The following is a 14,562-nucleotide window of genomic DNA, read 5'->3' as shown; positions in this document are numbered from 1 at the left end:
CCAGTGCTTAGAACAGTGCTCTGCACATAGTAAGCGCTTAATCAATCAATCGTATTTACTGAGCGCTTACTGTGTGCAGAGCACTGTACTAAGCGCTTGGGAAGTACAAGTTGGCAACATACAGAGACGGTCCCTACCCAACAGTGGGCTCACAGTCAAATGTCATTATTATTATCATTATTATTATTATCATCATCATCATCATCATCATTATTATCATTATTATGATTATTATTCTCTGGGCCTCAGTTACCTCATCTGTAAACTGGGGATGAAGACTGGGAGCCCCCCGTGGGACAACCTGAGCACCTTGTAGCCTCCCCAGCGCTTAGAACAGTGCTTTGCATATAGTAAGTGCTTAATCAATGCCATCATCATCATCATCATCATCACCATAGTGATGAAAAGGCCTCATCTCTCCCAGAAGGCCCCGCTCTCCGTCTCCCATCATTCCAGTAGTGGATCCACAGAGTTTTCTTGGGAAAAATCGGGAAGCGGTTGACCACGGCCGCCTTCCGCGTGGTCAACTCGAGTCTCCTCCCTGGACTCTGTCCCGGGCCGCTGCTGCCCGGCACGGGGGAGTTTGGGCTTGTAGCCGATGGCCTGACACTCAATCAATCAATCAATCAATCGTATTTATTGAGCGCTTACTATGTGCAGAGCACTGTACTAAGTGCTTGGGAAGTACAAATTGGCATCACATAGAGACAGTCCCTACCCAACAGTGGGCTCACAGTCTAAAAACTGCTAGCCACTGGGCAACCGAGGCCTGGAATGGACAGGCCTCGGCTTCACTCTCCCTCCAGTAGCCGAGACCTCCCCCTTCTAGACTGTGAGCCCACTGTTGGGTAGGAACCGTCTCTATATGTTGCCAACTTGGACTTCCCAAGCATTTAGTCCAGTGCTCTGCACACAGTAAGCGCTCAATAAACACCATTGAATGAATGAATGAATGGTAGAGGACTGGAAACTCTCCAGGTGCCACCCTGAGGGGGGATTATCAGCAGTAGAGAGTAATAATAATAATAATGGCGACATTTATTAAGCGCTTACTATGTGAAAAGCACTGTACTAAGCGCTGGGGAGGTTACAAGGTGATCAGGCTGTCCCAAGGGGGGCTCACATTTTTAATACCCATTTTAAAGATGAGGTTACTGAGGCACAGAGAAGTTAAGTGACTTGCCCAAAGTCTCACAGCTGACAATTGGAGGAAGCAGCGTGGCTCAGTGGAAAGAGCCCGGGCTTGGGAGTCAGAGGCCGTGGGTTCTAATCCCGGCTCCGCCACTGTCGGCTGTGTGACCTTGGGCAAATCACTTCCCTGTGCCTCAGTTACCTCATCTGGAACATGGGACTGTGAGCCCCATGTGGGACAACCTGATTACACTTGTAACCCCCCCAGCGCTTAGAACAGTGCTTGGCACATAGTAAGCGCTTAACAAATACCATTATTATTATTTTAATTGTGGTGATTGTGAAGCCCTTACTATGTGTCAATCGCCATACTAGCCCTGGGATAGATTGAAGACAGTCGGATAAGACACAACCCTGGCCCATATAGGGCTCCCTATCTAAGGAGGAAGACAAATATATGCACCTGTATATATGTATATATGTTTGTACATATTTATTACCCTATTTATTTTATTTTTACATATTTATTCTATTTATTTTATTTTGTAAATATGTTCCGTCTTGTTGTCCGTCTCCCCCTTCTAGACTGTGAGCCCGCTGTTGGGTAGGGACCGTCTCTAGATGTTGCCGACTTGTACTTCCCAAGCGCTTAGTCCAGTGCTCTGCACACAGTAAGCGCTCAATAAATACCACTGAATGAATGAATGAAAGGTGCTGAAACCCCATTTTGCAGGCGGGGAGACTGAGGCAGAGAGAAGCGAAGCGAATTGCCTGAGGTCACGCTGCGAACAATCAATCGTATTTATTGAGTGCTTACTGCATGCAGAGCACTGTACTAAGCGCTTGGGAAGTACAAGTCGGCAACATATAGAGACAGTCCCTACCCAACAGTGGGTTCACAGTCTAAAAGAACAAGAGCCTGTGCCAGGATTAGAACCCGGGTCCTCCGACTGCCACGCTTGGGCTCTTTCCATAAGGAAGCGTTTCCCCGCGGTTCCGTTAGGAGAGGCAAATTTGTTCCCCAATTTGGATCGGAGGAGATTGGATGCTTGGGGAAGGCTCTTCTCAGCAGAAGCAGCAAGGCTCAGTGGAAAGAGCCCGCGCTTGGGAGTCAGAGGTCATGGGTTCAAATCCCGGCTCCGCCACTTGTCAGCTGGGTGACTTTGGGCAAGTTGCTTCACTTCTCTGGGCCTCAGTGACCTCATCTGGAAAATGGGGATGAAGGCTGTGAGCCCCCCCGTGGAACAACCTGATCATCTTGTAACCTCCTCAGCGCTTAGAACAGTGCTTGGCACAATAGTAAGCGCTTAATAAATGCCATCATTATTATTATTGTGGATTATTATTATTTTATTATTAAGACTGTGAGCCCCACGTGGGACAACCTGATTATCTTGTATCTCCCCCAGTGCTTAGAACAGTGCTTGGCACATAGTAAGCACTTAACAAATACCTTTATGATCATCATCATCATCATTAATAATCCCGGCTCCGCCACTTGTCAGCTGTGTGACTTTGGGCACGTCACTTAATTTCTCTGGGCCTCAGTCACCTCATCTGGAAAATGGGGATGAAGACTGTGAGCTCCACGTGGGACAACCTGATCACCTTGTATCCACCCCAGCGCTTAGAACAGTGCTTCGCATATAGTAAGTGCTCAACAAAAGCCATCATTATTATTACAGCCTGGAGCTCGGCGCCGCTTGCTCAGCGGAAAGAGCCCGGGCTTGGGAGTCAGAGGTCGTGGGTTCTAATCCCGGCTCCGCCGCTTGTCGGCTGTGTGACTTTGGGCAAGACACTTCACTTCTCTGTGCCTCAGTTACCTCACCTGTAAAATGGGGATGAAGACTGTGAACCCCACGTGGGACATCCTGATCACCTTGTATCTCCCCCAGAGCTGAGAACAGTGCTGGGCACATGGTAAGTGCTCAACAAATACTGTCATCATTATCATCATCATCATCATTAATAGTCTGGCCTGGAACTCAGCGCAGCTTCATCCGTTGTCGCGGGGAGAAGAGCCCAGCGTTGGGTAGGGACCGTCTCTACATGTTGCCAACTTGTACTTCCCAAGCGCTTAGTACAGTGCTCTGCACACAGCAAGCGCTCAATAAATACGATTGAATGAATGAATGAGAAGCAGCCGTGTGAGGGTGGGCATGTTTGGGTTATGTTTGGTTTTGTTGTCTGTCTCCCCCTTTTAAACTGTGAGCCCACTGTTGGGTAGGGACTGTCTCTATATGTTGCCAATTTGTACTTCCCAAGCGCTTAGTACAGTGCTCTGCACACAGTAAGAGCTCAATAAATACGATTGATGATGATGATGATGATGTGCCGGGGGTGGGATGTGACGCCTTTCCCCTCCTCGGCCTCCGGCTGCCCCTGATTACACAAGATTGTGTGTATCTGAGTGTGAGTGTCTTCACCGGGGGCAAAGTAGGTCCACTCGGCAGGGAGAGGCTGGTAATAATATATGCAATAATAATAATAATAATTGTGGTATTTGTTAAGCGCTTACTTTGTGCCAAGCACTGTACTAAGCGCTGGGGTGGATCCAGGCAAATCGGGTTGCATCCCTGTCCCACATGGGGCCCACAGTCTCCATCCCCATTTTCCGAGGGAACGGAGGCCCAGAGAAGTGAAGAGACTCTGCCAAGGCCACACAGCAGACACGTAAGGCTCCGGGAGCAGAGGCCCCAGGAGAGGAGATCCCAGGATTGGAGGCTTCAGGAATAGATGCCCAGGAATGGAGGCCCTGAGAGAGGAGGCCCTGGAAATGGAGGCCTCGAGAGAGGAGGCTGTGGGGAAGGAGGACCAGGAACAGAGGCTAGAGGAGTGAAGACTCTGGGAGAAGAGACCCAGGAGAGGAGGCCCTGAGAGTGGAGGTCCCAGGAGTGGAGGCTCTGGGAGAAGAAGAGGTGCCAGGAGTGGAGGCGCCAGGAGTGGAGGCACCAGGAGGGGAGGCCCCACGAGTGAAGACTCTGGGAGAAGAGACTCAGGAGTGAAGGCTCTGGGAGTGGAGGGCCCAGTAGTGGAGGCTCTGGGAGAAGAAGAAGTGCCGGGAGAGGAAGCCCCAGGAGTAAAGCCTCTGGGAGAAGAGACCCAGGGGTGGACGCCCTGGGAATGGAGGTCCCAGGAGTGGAGTCTCTGGGAGAAGAAGAGGCGCCAGGAGTGGAGGCACCAGGAGGGGTGGCACCAGGAGGGGAGGCCCCAGGAGTGAAGCCTTTGGAAGAAGATAGCCAGGAGTGGAGACCCTGGAAGTGGAGGTCCCAGGAATGGAGGCTCTGGGAGAGGAGGAACCAGGAGGGGAGGCCCCACGAGTGAAGACTCTGGGAGAAGAGATTCAGGAGTGAAGGCTCTTGGAGTGGAGGGCCCAGTAGTGGAGGCTCTGGGAGAAGAAGAAGTGCCGGGAGAGGAAGCCCCAGGAGTAAAGCCTCTGGGAGAAGAGACCCAGGGGTGGACGCCCTGGGAATGGAGGTCCCAGGAGTGGAGTCTCTGGGAGAAGAAGAGGCGCCAGGAGTGGAGGCACCAGGAGGGGAGGCCCCATGAGTGAAGACTCTGGGAGAAGAGACTCAGGAGTGAAGGCTCTGGGAGTGGAGGGCCCAGTAGTGGAGGCTCTGGGAGAAGAAGAAGTGCCGGGAGAGGAAGCCCCAGGAGTAAAGCCTCTGGGAGAAGAGACCCAGGGGTGGACGCCCTGGGAATGGAGGTCCCAGGAGTGGAGTCTCTGGGAGAAGAAGAGGCGCCAGGAGTGGAGGCACCAGGAGGGGAGGCACCAGGAGGGGAGGCCCCAGGAGTGAAGCCTTTGGAAGAAGATAGCCAGGAGTGGAGACCCTGGAAGTGGAGGTCCCAGGAATGGAGGCTCTGGGAGAGGAGGAACCAGGAGGGGAGGCCCCACGAGTGAAGACTCTGGGAGAAGAGACTCAGGAGTGAAGGCTCTTGGAGTGGAGGGCCCAGTAGTGGAGGCTCTGGGAGAAGAAGAAGTGCCGGGAGAGGAAGCCCCAGGAGTAAAGCCTCTGGGAGAAGAGACCCGGGGGTGGACGCCCTGGGAATGGAGGTCCCAGGAGTGGAGTCTCTGGGAGAAGAAGAGACGCCAGGAGTGGAGGCACCAGGAGGGGAGGCCCCAGGAGTGAAGAGTCTGGGAGAAGAGACCTGGGAGTGGAGGCCCTGGAAGTGGAGGGCCCAGGAGTGGAGGCTCTGGGAGAAGAAGAGGCTCCAGGAATGGAGGCGCCAGGAGGGGAGGCTCCAGGAGTGAAGACTCTGGGAGAAGAGACCCGGGAGTGGTGCCCCTGAGAGTGGAGGTCCCAGGAGTGGAGGCTCTGGGAGAATAGGAGGCGCCAGGAGGAGAGGCCCCAGGAGTGAAGAGTCTGGGAGAAGATACCCGGGAGTGGTGGCCCTGAGAGTGGAGGTCCCAGGAGTGGAGGCTCTGGGAGAAGAAGAGACACCAGGAGGAGAGGCCCCAGGATTGAAGACTCTGGGAGAAGAGACCCGGGAGAGGAGGCCCTGGGAGTGGAAGGCCCAGGAGTGGAGGCTCTGGGAGAAGAGGAGGCACCAGGAGGAGAGGCCCCAGGATTGAAGACTCTGGGAGAAGAGACCCGGGAGTGGTGGCCCTGGGAGTGGAGGGCACAGGAGTGGAGGCTCTGGGAGAGGAGGCACGAGGAGTGGAGGCCCCAGGAGTGAAGACTCTGGGAGAAGAGACCCGGGAAAGGAGGCCCTTGGAGTGGAGGTCCCAGGAGTGGAGGCTCTGGGAGAGGAGGTGCCAGGAGTGGAGGCCTCAGGAGTGAAGACTCTGGGAGAAGAGACCCCGGAGAGGAGGCCCTGGGAGTGGAGGTCTCAGGAGTGGAGGCTTTGGGAGAGGAGGGGTCAGGAGTGGAGGCCCCAGGATTGAAGACTCTGGGAGAAGAGACCCGGGAGAGGAGGCTCTGGGACTTGGGGGCCCAGGAGTGGAGGCTATGGAAGAGGAGGCACCAGGAGGGGAGGATGCAGGAGTGAAAACTCTGGGAGAAGAAACCCGGGAGAGGAGGCCCTGGGAGTGGAGGGCCCAGGAGTGGAGGCTCTGGGAGAGGAGGCACCAGGAGGGGAGGCCCCAGGAGTGAAGACTCTGGGAGAAGAGACCAGGGAGTGGTGGCCCTGAGAGTGGAGGTACCAGGAGTGGAGGTTCTGGGAGAAGAGGAGGCGCCAGGAGGAGAGGCCCCAGGAGTGAAGACTCTGGGAAAAGAGACCCGGGAGAGGAGGCCCTTGGAGTGGAGGTCCCAGGAGTGGAGGCTCTGGGAGAGGAGGTGCCAGGAGTGGAGGCCCCAGGAGTAAAGACTCTGGGAGAAGAGACCCAGGAGAGGAGGCCTTGGGAGTGGAGTCCCAGGACTGGAGGCTCTGGGAGAGGAGGCGCCAGGAGTGGAGGCCCCAGGAGGCCTCCTCAAAAATCTCCAGTGGCTACCATCCAAGCTACGCATCAAGCAAAAACTCCTCACCCTGGGCTTCAAGGCTGTCCATCCATCCCCTGGCCCCCTCCTCCCTCCCCTCCCTTCTGTCCTTCTCCATCGCAGCTCGCACCCTCCGCTCCTCTGCCACCACTCACCACCTCACCGGGCCTCCTTCTTTCCCATCCCGCCGTCAATCCCTGGTCCACGTCCTCCCCCTGGCCCGGAATGCCCTCCCTCCGCACATCTGCCCTTCAAAACCCTCCTGAGAGCTCACCTCCTCCAAGAGGCCTTCCCACACTGAGCCCCCTCTTCCCTCTCCTCCTCCCCATCCCCCGGCCCTATCCCCTTCCCCTCCCACACCTATGTTTGTACAGATTTATTAATCAATCAGTCAATCAATCGTATTTATTGAGCGCTTCCTGTGTGCAGAGCACTGTACTAAGCGCTTGGGAAGTCCAAGTTGGCAACTTATAGAGACAGTCCCTACCCAACAGTGGGCTCACAGTCTAAACCTTTCCCTATTGCAGCGTGGCTCAATGGGAAAGATCATGGGCTTTGGAGTCAGAGGTCATGGGTTCAAATCCCGGCTCTGCCAACTGTCAGCTGTGTGACTTTGGGCAAGTCGCTAAACTTCTCTGGGCCTCAGTTCCCTCATCTGTCAAATGGGGATGAAGACTGTGAGCCCCACGTGGGACAACCTGATCACCTTGTAACCTCCCCAGCGCTTAGAACAGCGCTTTGCACATAGTAAGCGCTTAATAAATGCCATCATTATTATTATTATTATTGACTATTCTATTTATTTTGTTAATGATGTGCATGTAGCTTTATTTCTATTTATTCTGACGACTTGACACCCGTCCACATGTTTGGTTTGGTGGTCTGTCTCCCCCTTCTAGACTGTGAGCCCGTTGTTGGGTAGGGACCGTCTCTAGATGTTGTCCCGGGAGCGAAGACTCCGGGAGAAGATTCCCGGGAGCGGAGGCCCGGGAGCGGAGGCCGCGGGAAGGCCGGTGACACTTGCCTAATGGAGCCGCTGAAGAGGATGGGATCCTGCAGGATGATGGACAGCCTGGACCGCAGCGTGTGCAGAGGGAGTTTCGAGATGTCGATCCCGTCGATCACGATCCTCCCTGCGCAAGAGGGACGGCACAAAGATCGCGCCTTGGCTCCACACAACGTGCACACCCAACATCATCATCAATCGTATTTATTGAGCGCTTATTATGCGCAGAGCACTGTACTAAGCGCTTGGGAAGTACAAATTGGCAACATATAGAGACGGTCCCTACCCAACGGTGGGCTCACACCGTAAACCACATACACACGCAGGGCACACAACGCGAAGCGGCGGGGCTCACTGAGAAGCAGCAGGGCTCAGCAGGAAAGAGCAGCGTGTCTCAGTGGAAAAGAACACGCGCTTTGGAGTCAGAGGTCATGGGTTCAAATCCCGGCTCCACCGACTGCCAGCTGTGTGACTTTGGGCAAGTCTCTTAACTTCTCTAGGCCTCAGTTCCCTCCTCTGTAAAATGGGGATTAAGACTGTGAGGCCCCCCATGGGACAACCTGATCACCTTGTAACCTTCCCAGCGCTTAGAACAGTGCTTTGCACATAGTAAGTGCTTAATAAATGCCATTATTATTATTATTATGGGTTCAAATCCCAGCTCCACCAATTCCCCCTTTTAGACTGTGAGCTCACTGTTGGGTAGGGACTGTCTCTATATGTTGCCAATTTGTACTTCCCAAGCGCTTCGTACAGTGCTCTGCACATAGTAAGCGCTCAATAAATACGATTGATGATGATGATGGTTGATGATGATTGTCAGCTGTATGACTTTGGGCAATTTGTACATATTTATTCTAACTATTTTATTTTGTTAATATGTTTGTTCTGCTGTCTCTCTCCCCCTTCTATTCACTCAATTGTATTGATTGAGCGCTTACTGGGTGCAGAGCACTGTACTAAGAGCTTCTAGACTGTGAGCCCACTGTTGGGTAGCGACCGTCTCTAGATGTTGCCAACTTGGACTTCCCAAGAGCTTAGTCCAGTGCTCTGCACACAGTAAGCTCTCAATAAATACGACTGAATGAATGAATGAATGAAAAGTCACAACTTCTCTGTGTCTCAGTTACCTCATCTGTAAAATGGGGATTAAGACTATGAGCCCCCCATGGGACAACCTGATCACCTTGTAACCTTCCCAGTGCTTAGAACAGTGCTTTGCACATAGTAAGCGCTTAATAAATGCCATTATTATTATTATTATTATTATTATTATTATGGGTTCAAATTCTGGCTCCACCAATTGCTAGCTGTATGACTTTGGGCAATTTGTACATATTTATTCTAATTATTTTATTTTGTTACTATGTTTGTTTTGTTGTCTCTCTCCCCCTTCTATTCACTCAATCATATTTATTGAGCACTTACTGTGTGCAGAGCACTGTACTAAGCGCTTCTAGACTGTGAGCCCACTGTCTCTAGATGTTGCCAACGTGTACTTCCCAAGCGCTTAGTCCAGTGCTCTGCACACAGTAAGCGCTCAATAAATACGATTGAATGAATGAATGAAAAGTCACTTAACTTCTACATTGCACATAGTAAGTGCTTAATAAATGCCATCATTATTATTATCACCACATGCTGTGCATAAAAATAATAATAATAATTATAATATGGTCTTTGTTAAGCGCTTACTAGGTGCCAAGCACTGTTCTAAGCGCTGGGGGAGATACAAGGTTAACAGGTTTTCCCACGTGGGGCTCACAGTTTTCATACCCATTTTACAGATGTGGTAACTGATGCACAGAGAATAATAATAATAATGCTGGCATTTATTAAGCACTTACTATGTGCAAAGCACTGTTCCAAGCACTGGGGAGGTTACAAGGTGATCAGGTTGTCCCAGGGGCCCTCACAGTCTTCATCCCCCTTTTACAGATGAGGGAACTGAGGCCCGGAGAAGTGAAGTGACCTGCCCACAGTCACACAGAGAGGCAGCGTGGCTCCGTGGAAAGAGCATGGGCTTTGGAGTCAGAGGTCATGGGTTCAAATCCCGGCTCCGCCAATTGTCAGCTGGGTGACTTCGGGCAAGTCACTTCACTTCTCTGTGCCTCAGTTACCTCATCTGTAAAATGGGGATTGAGACTGTAAGCCCCACGAGGGACAAGCTGATCATCTTGTAACCTCCCCAGCACTTAAAACAGTGCTATGTACATAGTAAGCGCTTAACAAATACCATCATCATCATAATAATAAGTTACTGGCTACAATCCCCAATTTCAAAACCACAGCAATAATAATAATAATTATGATGGTATTTGTTAAGTGCTTACTATGTGTCAGGCACTGTACTAAGCACTGGGGTGGATACAGAGAAGCAGTGTGGCTCAGTGGAAAGAGCCCGGGCTTTGGAGTCAGTGGTCATGGGTTCAAATCCCAGCTCTGCCAATTGTCAGCTGTGTGACTTTGGGCAAGTCACTTCACTTCTCTGGGCCTCAGTTCCCTCATCTGTAAAATGGGGATGAAAACTGTGAGGCCCCCCTGCGGGACAACAACCGCGGGATGGTTTTACATACCGTATATATGTTTGTATGTATTTATTACTCTATTTATTTTATTTGTACATATTTATTCTATTTATTTTATTTTGCTAATATGTTTTGTTCTGTTCTCTGTCTCCCCCTTCTAGACTGTGAGCCCACTGTTGGGTCGGGACCGTCTCTAGATGTTGCCAACTTGGACTTCCCAAGCGCTTAGTCCAGTGCTCTGCACACAGTAAGCGCTCAATAAATACGATTGAATGAATGAATGAATGACAACCTGATTACCTTGTAACCTCCCCAGTGCTTAGAACAGTGCTTTGCACATAGTAAGCGCTTAATAAATGCCATTATTATTATTATTATTATTATTATTAGACAAGCAAATTGGGTTGAACACAGTCCCTGTCCCACTTGGGGCTCACAGTCTTCATCCCCATTTTCTAGATGAGGGAACTGAGGCCCAGAGAAGTGAAGTGACTTGCCCAAGGCCACACAGCAGACATGTAACAGAGTCCAGACTAGAACCCATGACCTTCTGACACCCAGGCCCGTGCTCTAACCACTAAGCCATGCTTTTTCTCCCCACTCCTCGTGATTCTCCAGTGATAGCCCATCCACCTCTGCATCCAACACGAGAAGCAGCATGGCTCAGTGGAAAGAGCCCGGGCTTTGGAGTCGGGGGTCATGAGTTCGAATCCCAGCTCTCCCAATTGTCAGCTGTGTGACTTTGGGCAAGTCACTTCACTTCTCTGGGCCTCAGTTCCCTCATCTGGAAAATAGGGATGAAGACTGTGAGCCCCACTGTGGGACAACCTGATCTCCTTGTAACCTCCCCAGCGCTTAGAACAGTGCTTTGCACATAGTAAGTGCTTAATAAATGCCATTATTATGTATATTATCAAGCAGAAACTCCTCACCATTCTGCTTTAAGGAACTCATTCAATCATATTTATTAAGCGCTCACTGTGTGCAGAGCCCTGTACTAAGTGCTTGGGAGAGTACATTTATTCATTCATTCAAGCATATTTATTGAGCGCTTACTGTGTGCGGAGCACTGCTTTGCATGTAGTAAGTGCTTAATAAATGCCATTATTATTTTTATTATCAAACAGAAACTCCTCACCATTCTCCTTTAAGGCACTCATTCAATCGTATTTATTAAGCGCTTACTGTGTGCAGAGCACTGTATTAAGCGCTTGGGAAAGTACAACACAACAATAAACAGTGACATTCCCTGCTCACAACATATTCATGGTCTAGAGGTAACAAACTCACCTCTCCCCCTCCTTCCTTATAAATGCTCACTCAGTCATTCAGCGGTATTGAGCTCCTACTGTGTGCAGAGCACTGTATTAAGCGCTTGGGAGAGTACATTCATTCATTCATTCATTCAAGCATATTTATTGAGCGCTTACTGTGTGCGGAGCACTGCTTTGCATGTAGTAAGTGCTTAATAAATGCCATTATCATTTTTATTATCAAACAGAAACTCCTCACCATTCTGCTTTAAGGCACTCATTCAATCGTATTTATTAAGCGCTTACTGTGTGCAGAGCACTGTATTAAGCGCTTGGGAAAGTACAACACAACAATAAACAGTGACATTCCCTGCTCACAACGTGCTTACAGTCTGGAGGTAACAAACTCAGCTCTCCCCCTCCTTCCTTATAAATATTCACTCAATCATTAAGCGGTATTGAGCGCCTACTGTGTGCAGAGCACTGTATTAAGCGCTTGGGAGAGTACATTCATTCATTCATTCATTCATTCAAGCATATTTATTGAGCGCTTACTGTGTGCGGAGCACTGCTTTGCATGTAGTAAGTACTTAATAAATGCCATTATTATTTTTATTATCAAACAGAAACTCCTCACCATTCTGCTTTAAGGCACTCATTCAATCACATTTATTAAGCGCTTACTGTGTGCAGAGCACTGTATTAAGCGCTTAGGAAAGTACAACGCAACAATAAACAGTGACATTCCCTGCTCACAACGTGCTCACGGTCTAGGGGTAACAAACTCAGCTCTCCCCCTCCTTCCTTATAAATGCTCACTCAATCATTCAGCGGTATTGAGCGCCTACTGTGTGCAGAGCGCTGTATTAAGCGCTTGGGAGAGTACATTCATTCATTCATTCATTCAAGCATATTTATTGAGCGCTTACTGTGTACGGAGCACTGGACTAAGAGCTTGGAAAGGGCAATATGGCAATAAAAAGAGATGATTCCTGCCCACAACAAGCTCACAGTCTAGAAGGGGGGGAGACAGACATCTAAACAAGTAAACAGGCATCCTAATAATAATAATAATAATAATAATAATAATAATGGCATTCGTTAAGCACTTACTATGTGCCAAGCACTGTTCTAAGCACTGGGGTAGATACAAGTGCTCAATAAATACGATTGAATGAATGAATGAACTTGTGTTTCCCAAGCGCTTAGTACAGTGCTCTGCACACAGTAAGCACTCAATAAATATGATTGAATGAATGAATGAACTTGTACTTCCCAAGCTCTTAGTCCAGTGCTCTGCACACAGGAAGCGCTCAATAAATAAGATTGAATGAATGAATGAATGTTTTGTTTTTGTTCTCTGTCTCCCCTTTCTAGAAGGTGAGCCCGCTGTTGGGTAGGGACTGTCTCTATATGTTGCCAATTTGTACTTCCCAAGCGCTTAGTACAGTGCTCTGCACATAGTAAGCGCTCAATAAATATGATTGATGATGATGATGATGGACTTCCCAAGTGCTTAGTACAGTGCTGTGCACACAGTAAGCGCTCAATAAATACGATTGAATGAATGAATGAATGAATGAATACAAGGTGATCAGGTTGTCCCAAGGGGGGCTCACAGTCTTAATCCCCATTTTACAGATGAGGGAACTGAGGCCCAGAGAAGGTAAGTGACTTGCCCAAAGTCACACAGCTGAGAAGTGGCAGAGCCGGGATTAGAACTCATGACCTCTGACTCCCAAGCCTGAGCTCTTTCAATTAAGCCACGTTGCTTCTCTTTATTCATTTATTGAGCGCTTGCAGCGTGGCTCAGTGGAAAGAGCACAGGTTTGGGAATCAGAGGTCATGGGTTCGAATCCCTGCTCTGCCACATGTCTGCTGTGTGACCTTGGGCAAGTCACTTAACTTCTCTGGGCCTCAGTTACCTCAACTTTTAGACTGTGAGCCCACTGTTGGGTAGGGACTGTCTCTATATGTTACCAATTTGTACTTCCCAAGTGCTTAGTACAGTGCTCTGCACACAGTAAGCGCTCAATAAATACGATTGATGATGATGACTGTGAGCCCCACGTGGGACAACCTGATCACCTTGTATCCCCCCAGCGCTTAGAACAGTGCTTTGCACATAGTAAGTGCTTAATAAATGCCATCATTATTATTATTTACTGTGTGCACAGCACTGTACTAAGCACTTAGAAAGTACAATATGGAGATAGAGAAGCAGCGTGGCTCAGTGGAAAGAGCACAGGCTTGGGAGTCAGAGGTCATGGGTTCAAATCCTGGCTCCACCACTTGTCAGCTGTGTGACTTTGGGCAAGTCACTTCACTTCTGTCTCCCCCTTCTAGACTGTGAGCCCACCGTTGGGTAGGGACTGTCTCTATATGTTGCCAACTTGTACTTCCCAAGCGCTTAGTACAGTGCTCTGCACACAGTAAGTGCTCAATAAATATGATTGATTGATTGATTGATTGATTCTCTGGGCCTCAGTTCCCTCATCTGTAAAATGGGGATGAAGACTGTGAGTCCCATGGGGGACAATCTCATCGCCTTGTATCCTACCCAGTGCTTAGAACAGTGCTTGGCACATAGTAAGCGCTTAACAAATGCCATCATTATTGGCTCAGTGGAAAGAGCCCGGGCTTTGGAGTCAGAAGTCATGGGTTCAAGTCCCGGCTCCGCCAATTGTCAGCTGGGTGACTTTGGGCAAGTCACTTAACTTCTCTGGGCCTCAGTTCCCTCATCTGTAAAATGGGGATGAAGACTGTGAGCCCCCCCGTGGGACAACCTGATCACCCTGTAACCTCCCCAGCGCTTAGAACAGTGCTTTGCACATAGTAAGTGCTTAATAAATGCCATCATTATTATTATCGTTATTATTATTATTAAACAGAGACAATCCCTGCCCACACTGGGCTTACACTCTAGAGAGGGAGACAGATATTAGTAGAAATGAATAAATTATAGATACGGACATAATTGCCGTGTGGCTGAGGGTGGGGTGAAAGCCACCCGCCCAAAGAGAACAGATCCAAGATCGAGGCAGCGTGGTTCAACGGCCAGAGCCCGGGCTTGGGAGTCGGAGGCCGTGAGTTCGAATCCCGCCTCCGCCACTTGTCAGCTGGGTGACTGTGGGCAAGTCCCTTCACTTCTCTGGGCCTCAGTTCCCTCCTCTGGAAAATGGGGATGAAGACTGTGAGCCCCCCGTGGGACAACCTGATCACCTTGT

General features: G+C 49.8%; 1 protein-coding gene across 1 annotated transcript in view; it reads right to left on the bottom strand.

Annotated features, from left to right (window-relative positions):
- ABCC9 (ATP binding cassette subfamily C member 9) overlaps nucleotides 1-14,562 on the bottom strand; it is a 351,651-nt gene that overhangs the window by 36,275 nt on the left and 300,814 nt on the right. The window contains exon 34 of the mRNA XM_038765661.1: nucleotides 7,573-7,681. Within this exon, the coding sequence (XP_038621589.1) occupies nucleotides 7,573-7,681 (109 nt within the window). The remainder of the gene's footprint in view (nucleotides 1-7,572; nucleotides 7,682-14,562) is intronic.

Source organism: Tachyglossus aculeatus, chromosome 2 (genome assembly GCF_015852505.1).
Source record: "Tachyglossus aculeatus isolate mTacAcu1 chromosome 2, mTacAcu1.pri, whole genome shotgun sequence".
In the NCBI taxonomy this organism is placed as follows: domain Eukaryota; kingdom Metazoa; phylum Chordata; class Mammalia; order Monotremata; family Tachyglossidae; genus Tachyglossus; species Tachyglossus aculeatus.
This window is presented reverse-complemented; position numbering and strand designations above follow the sequence as displayed.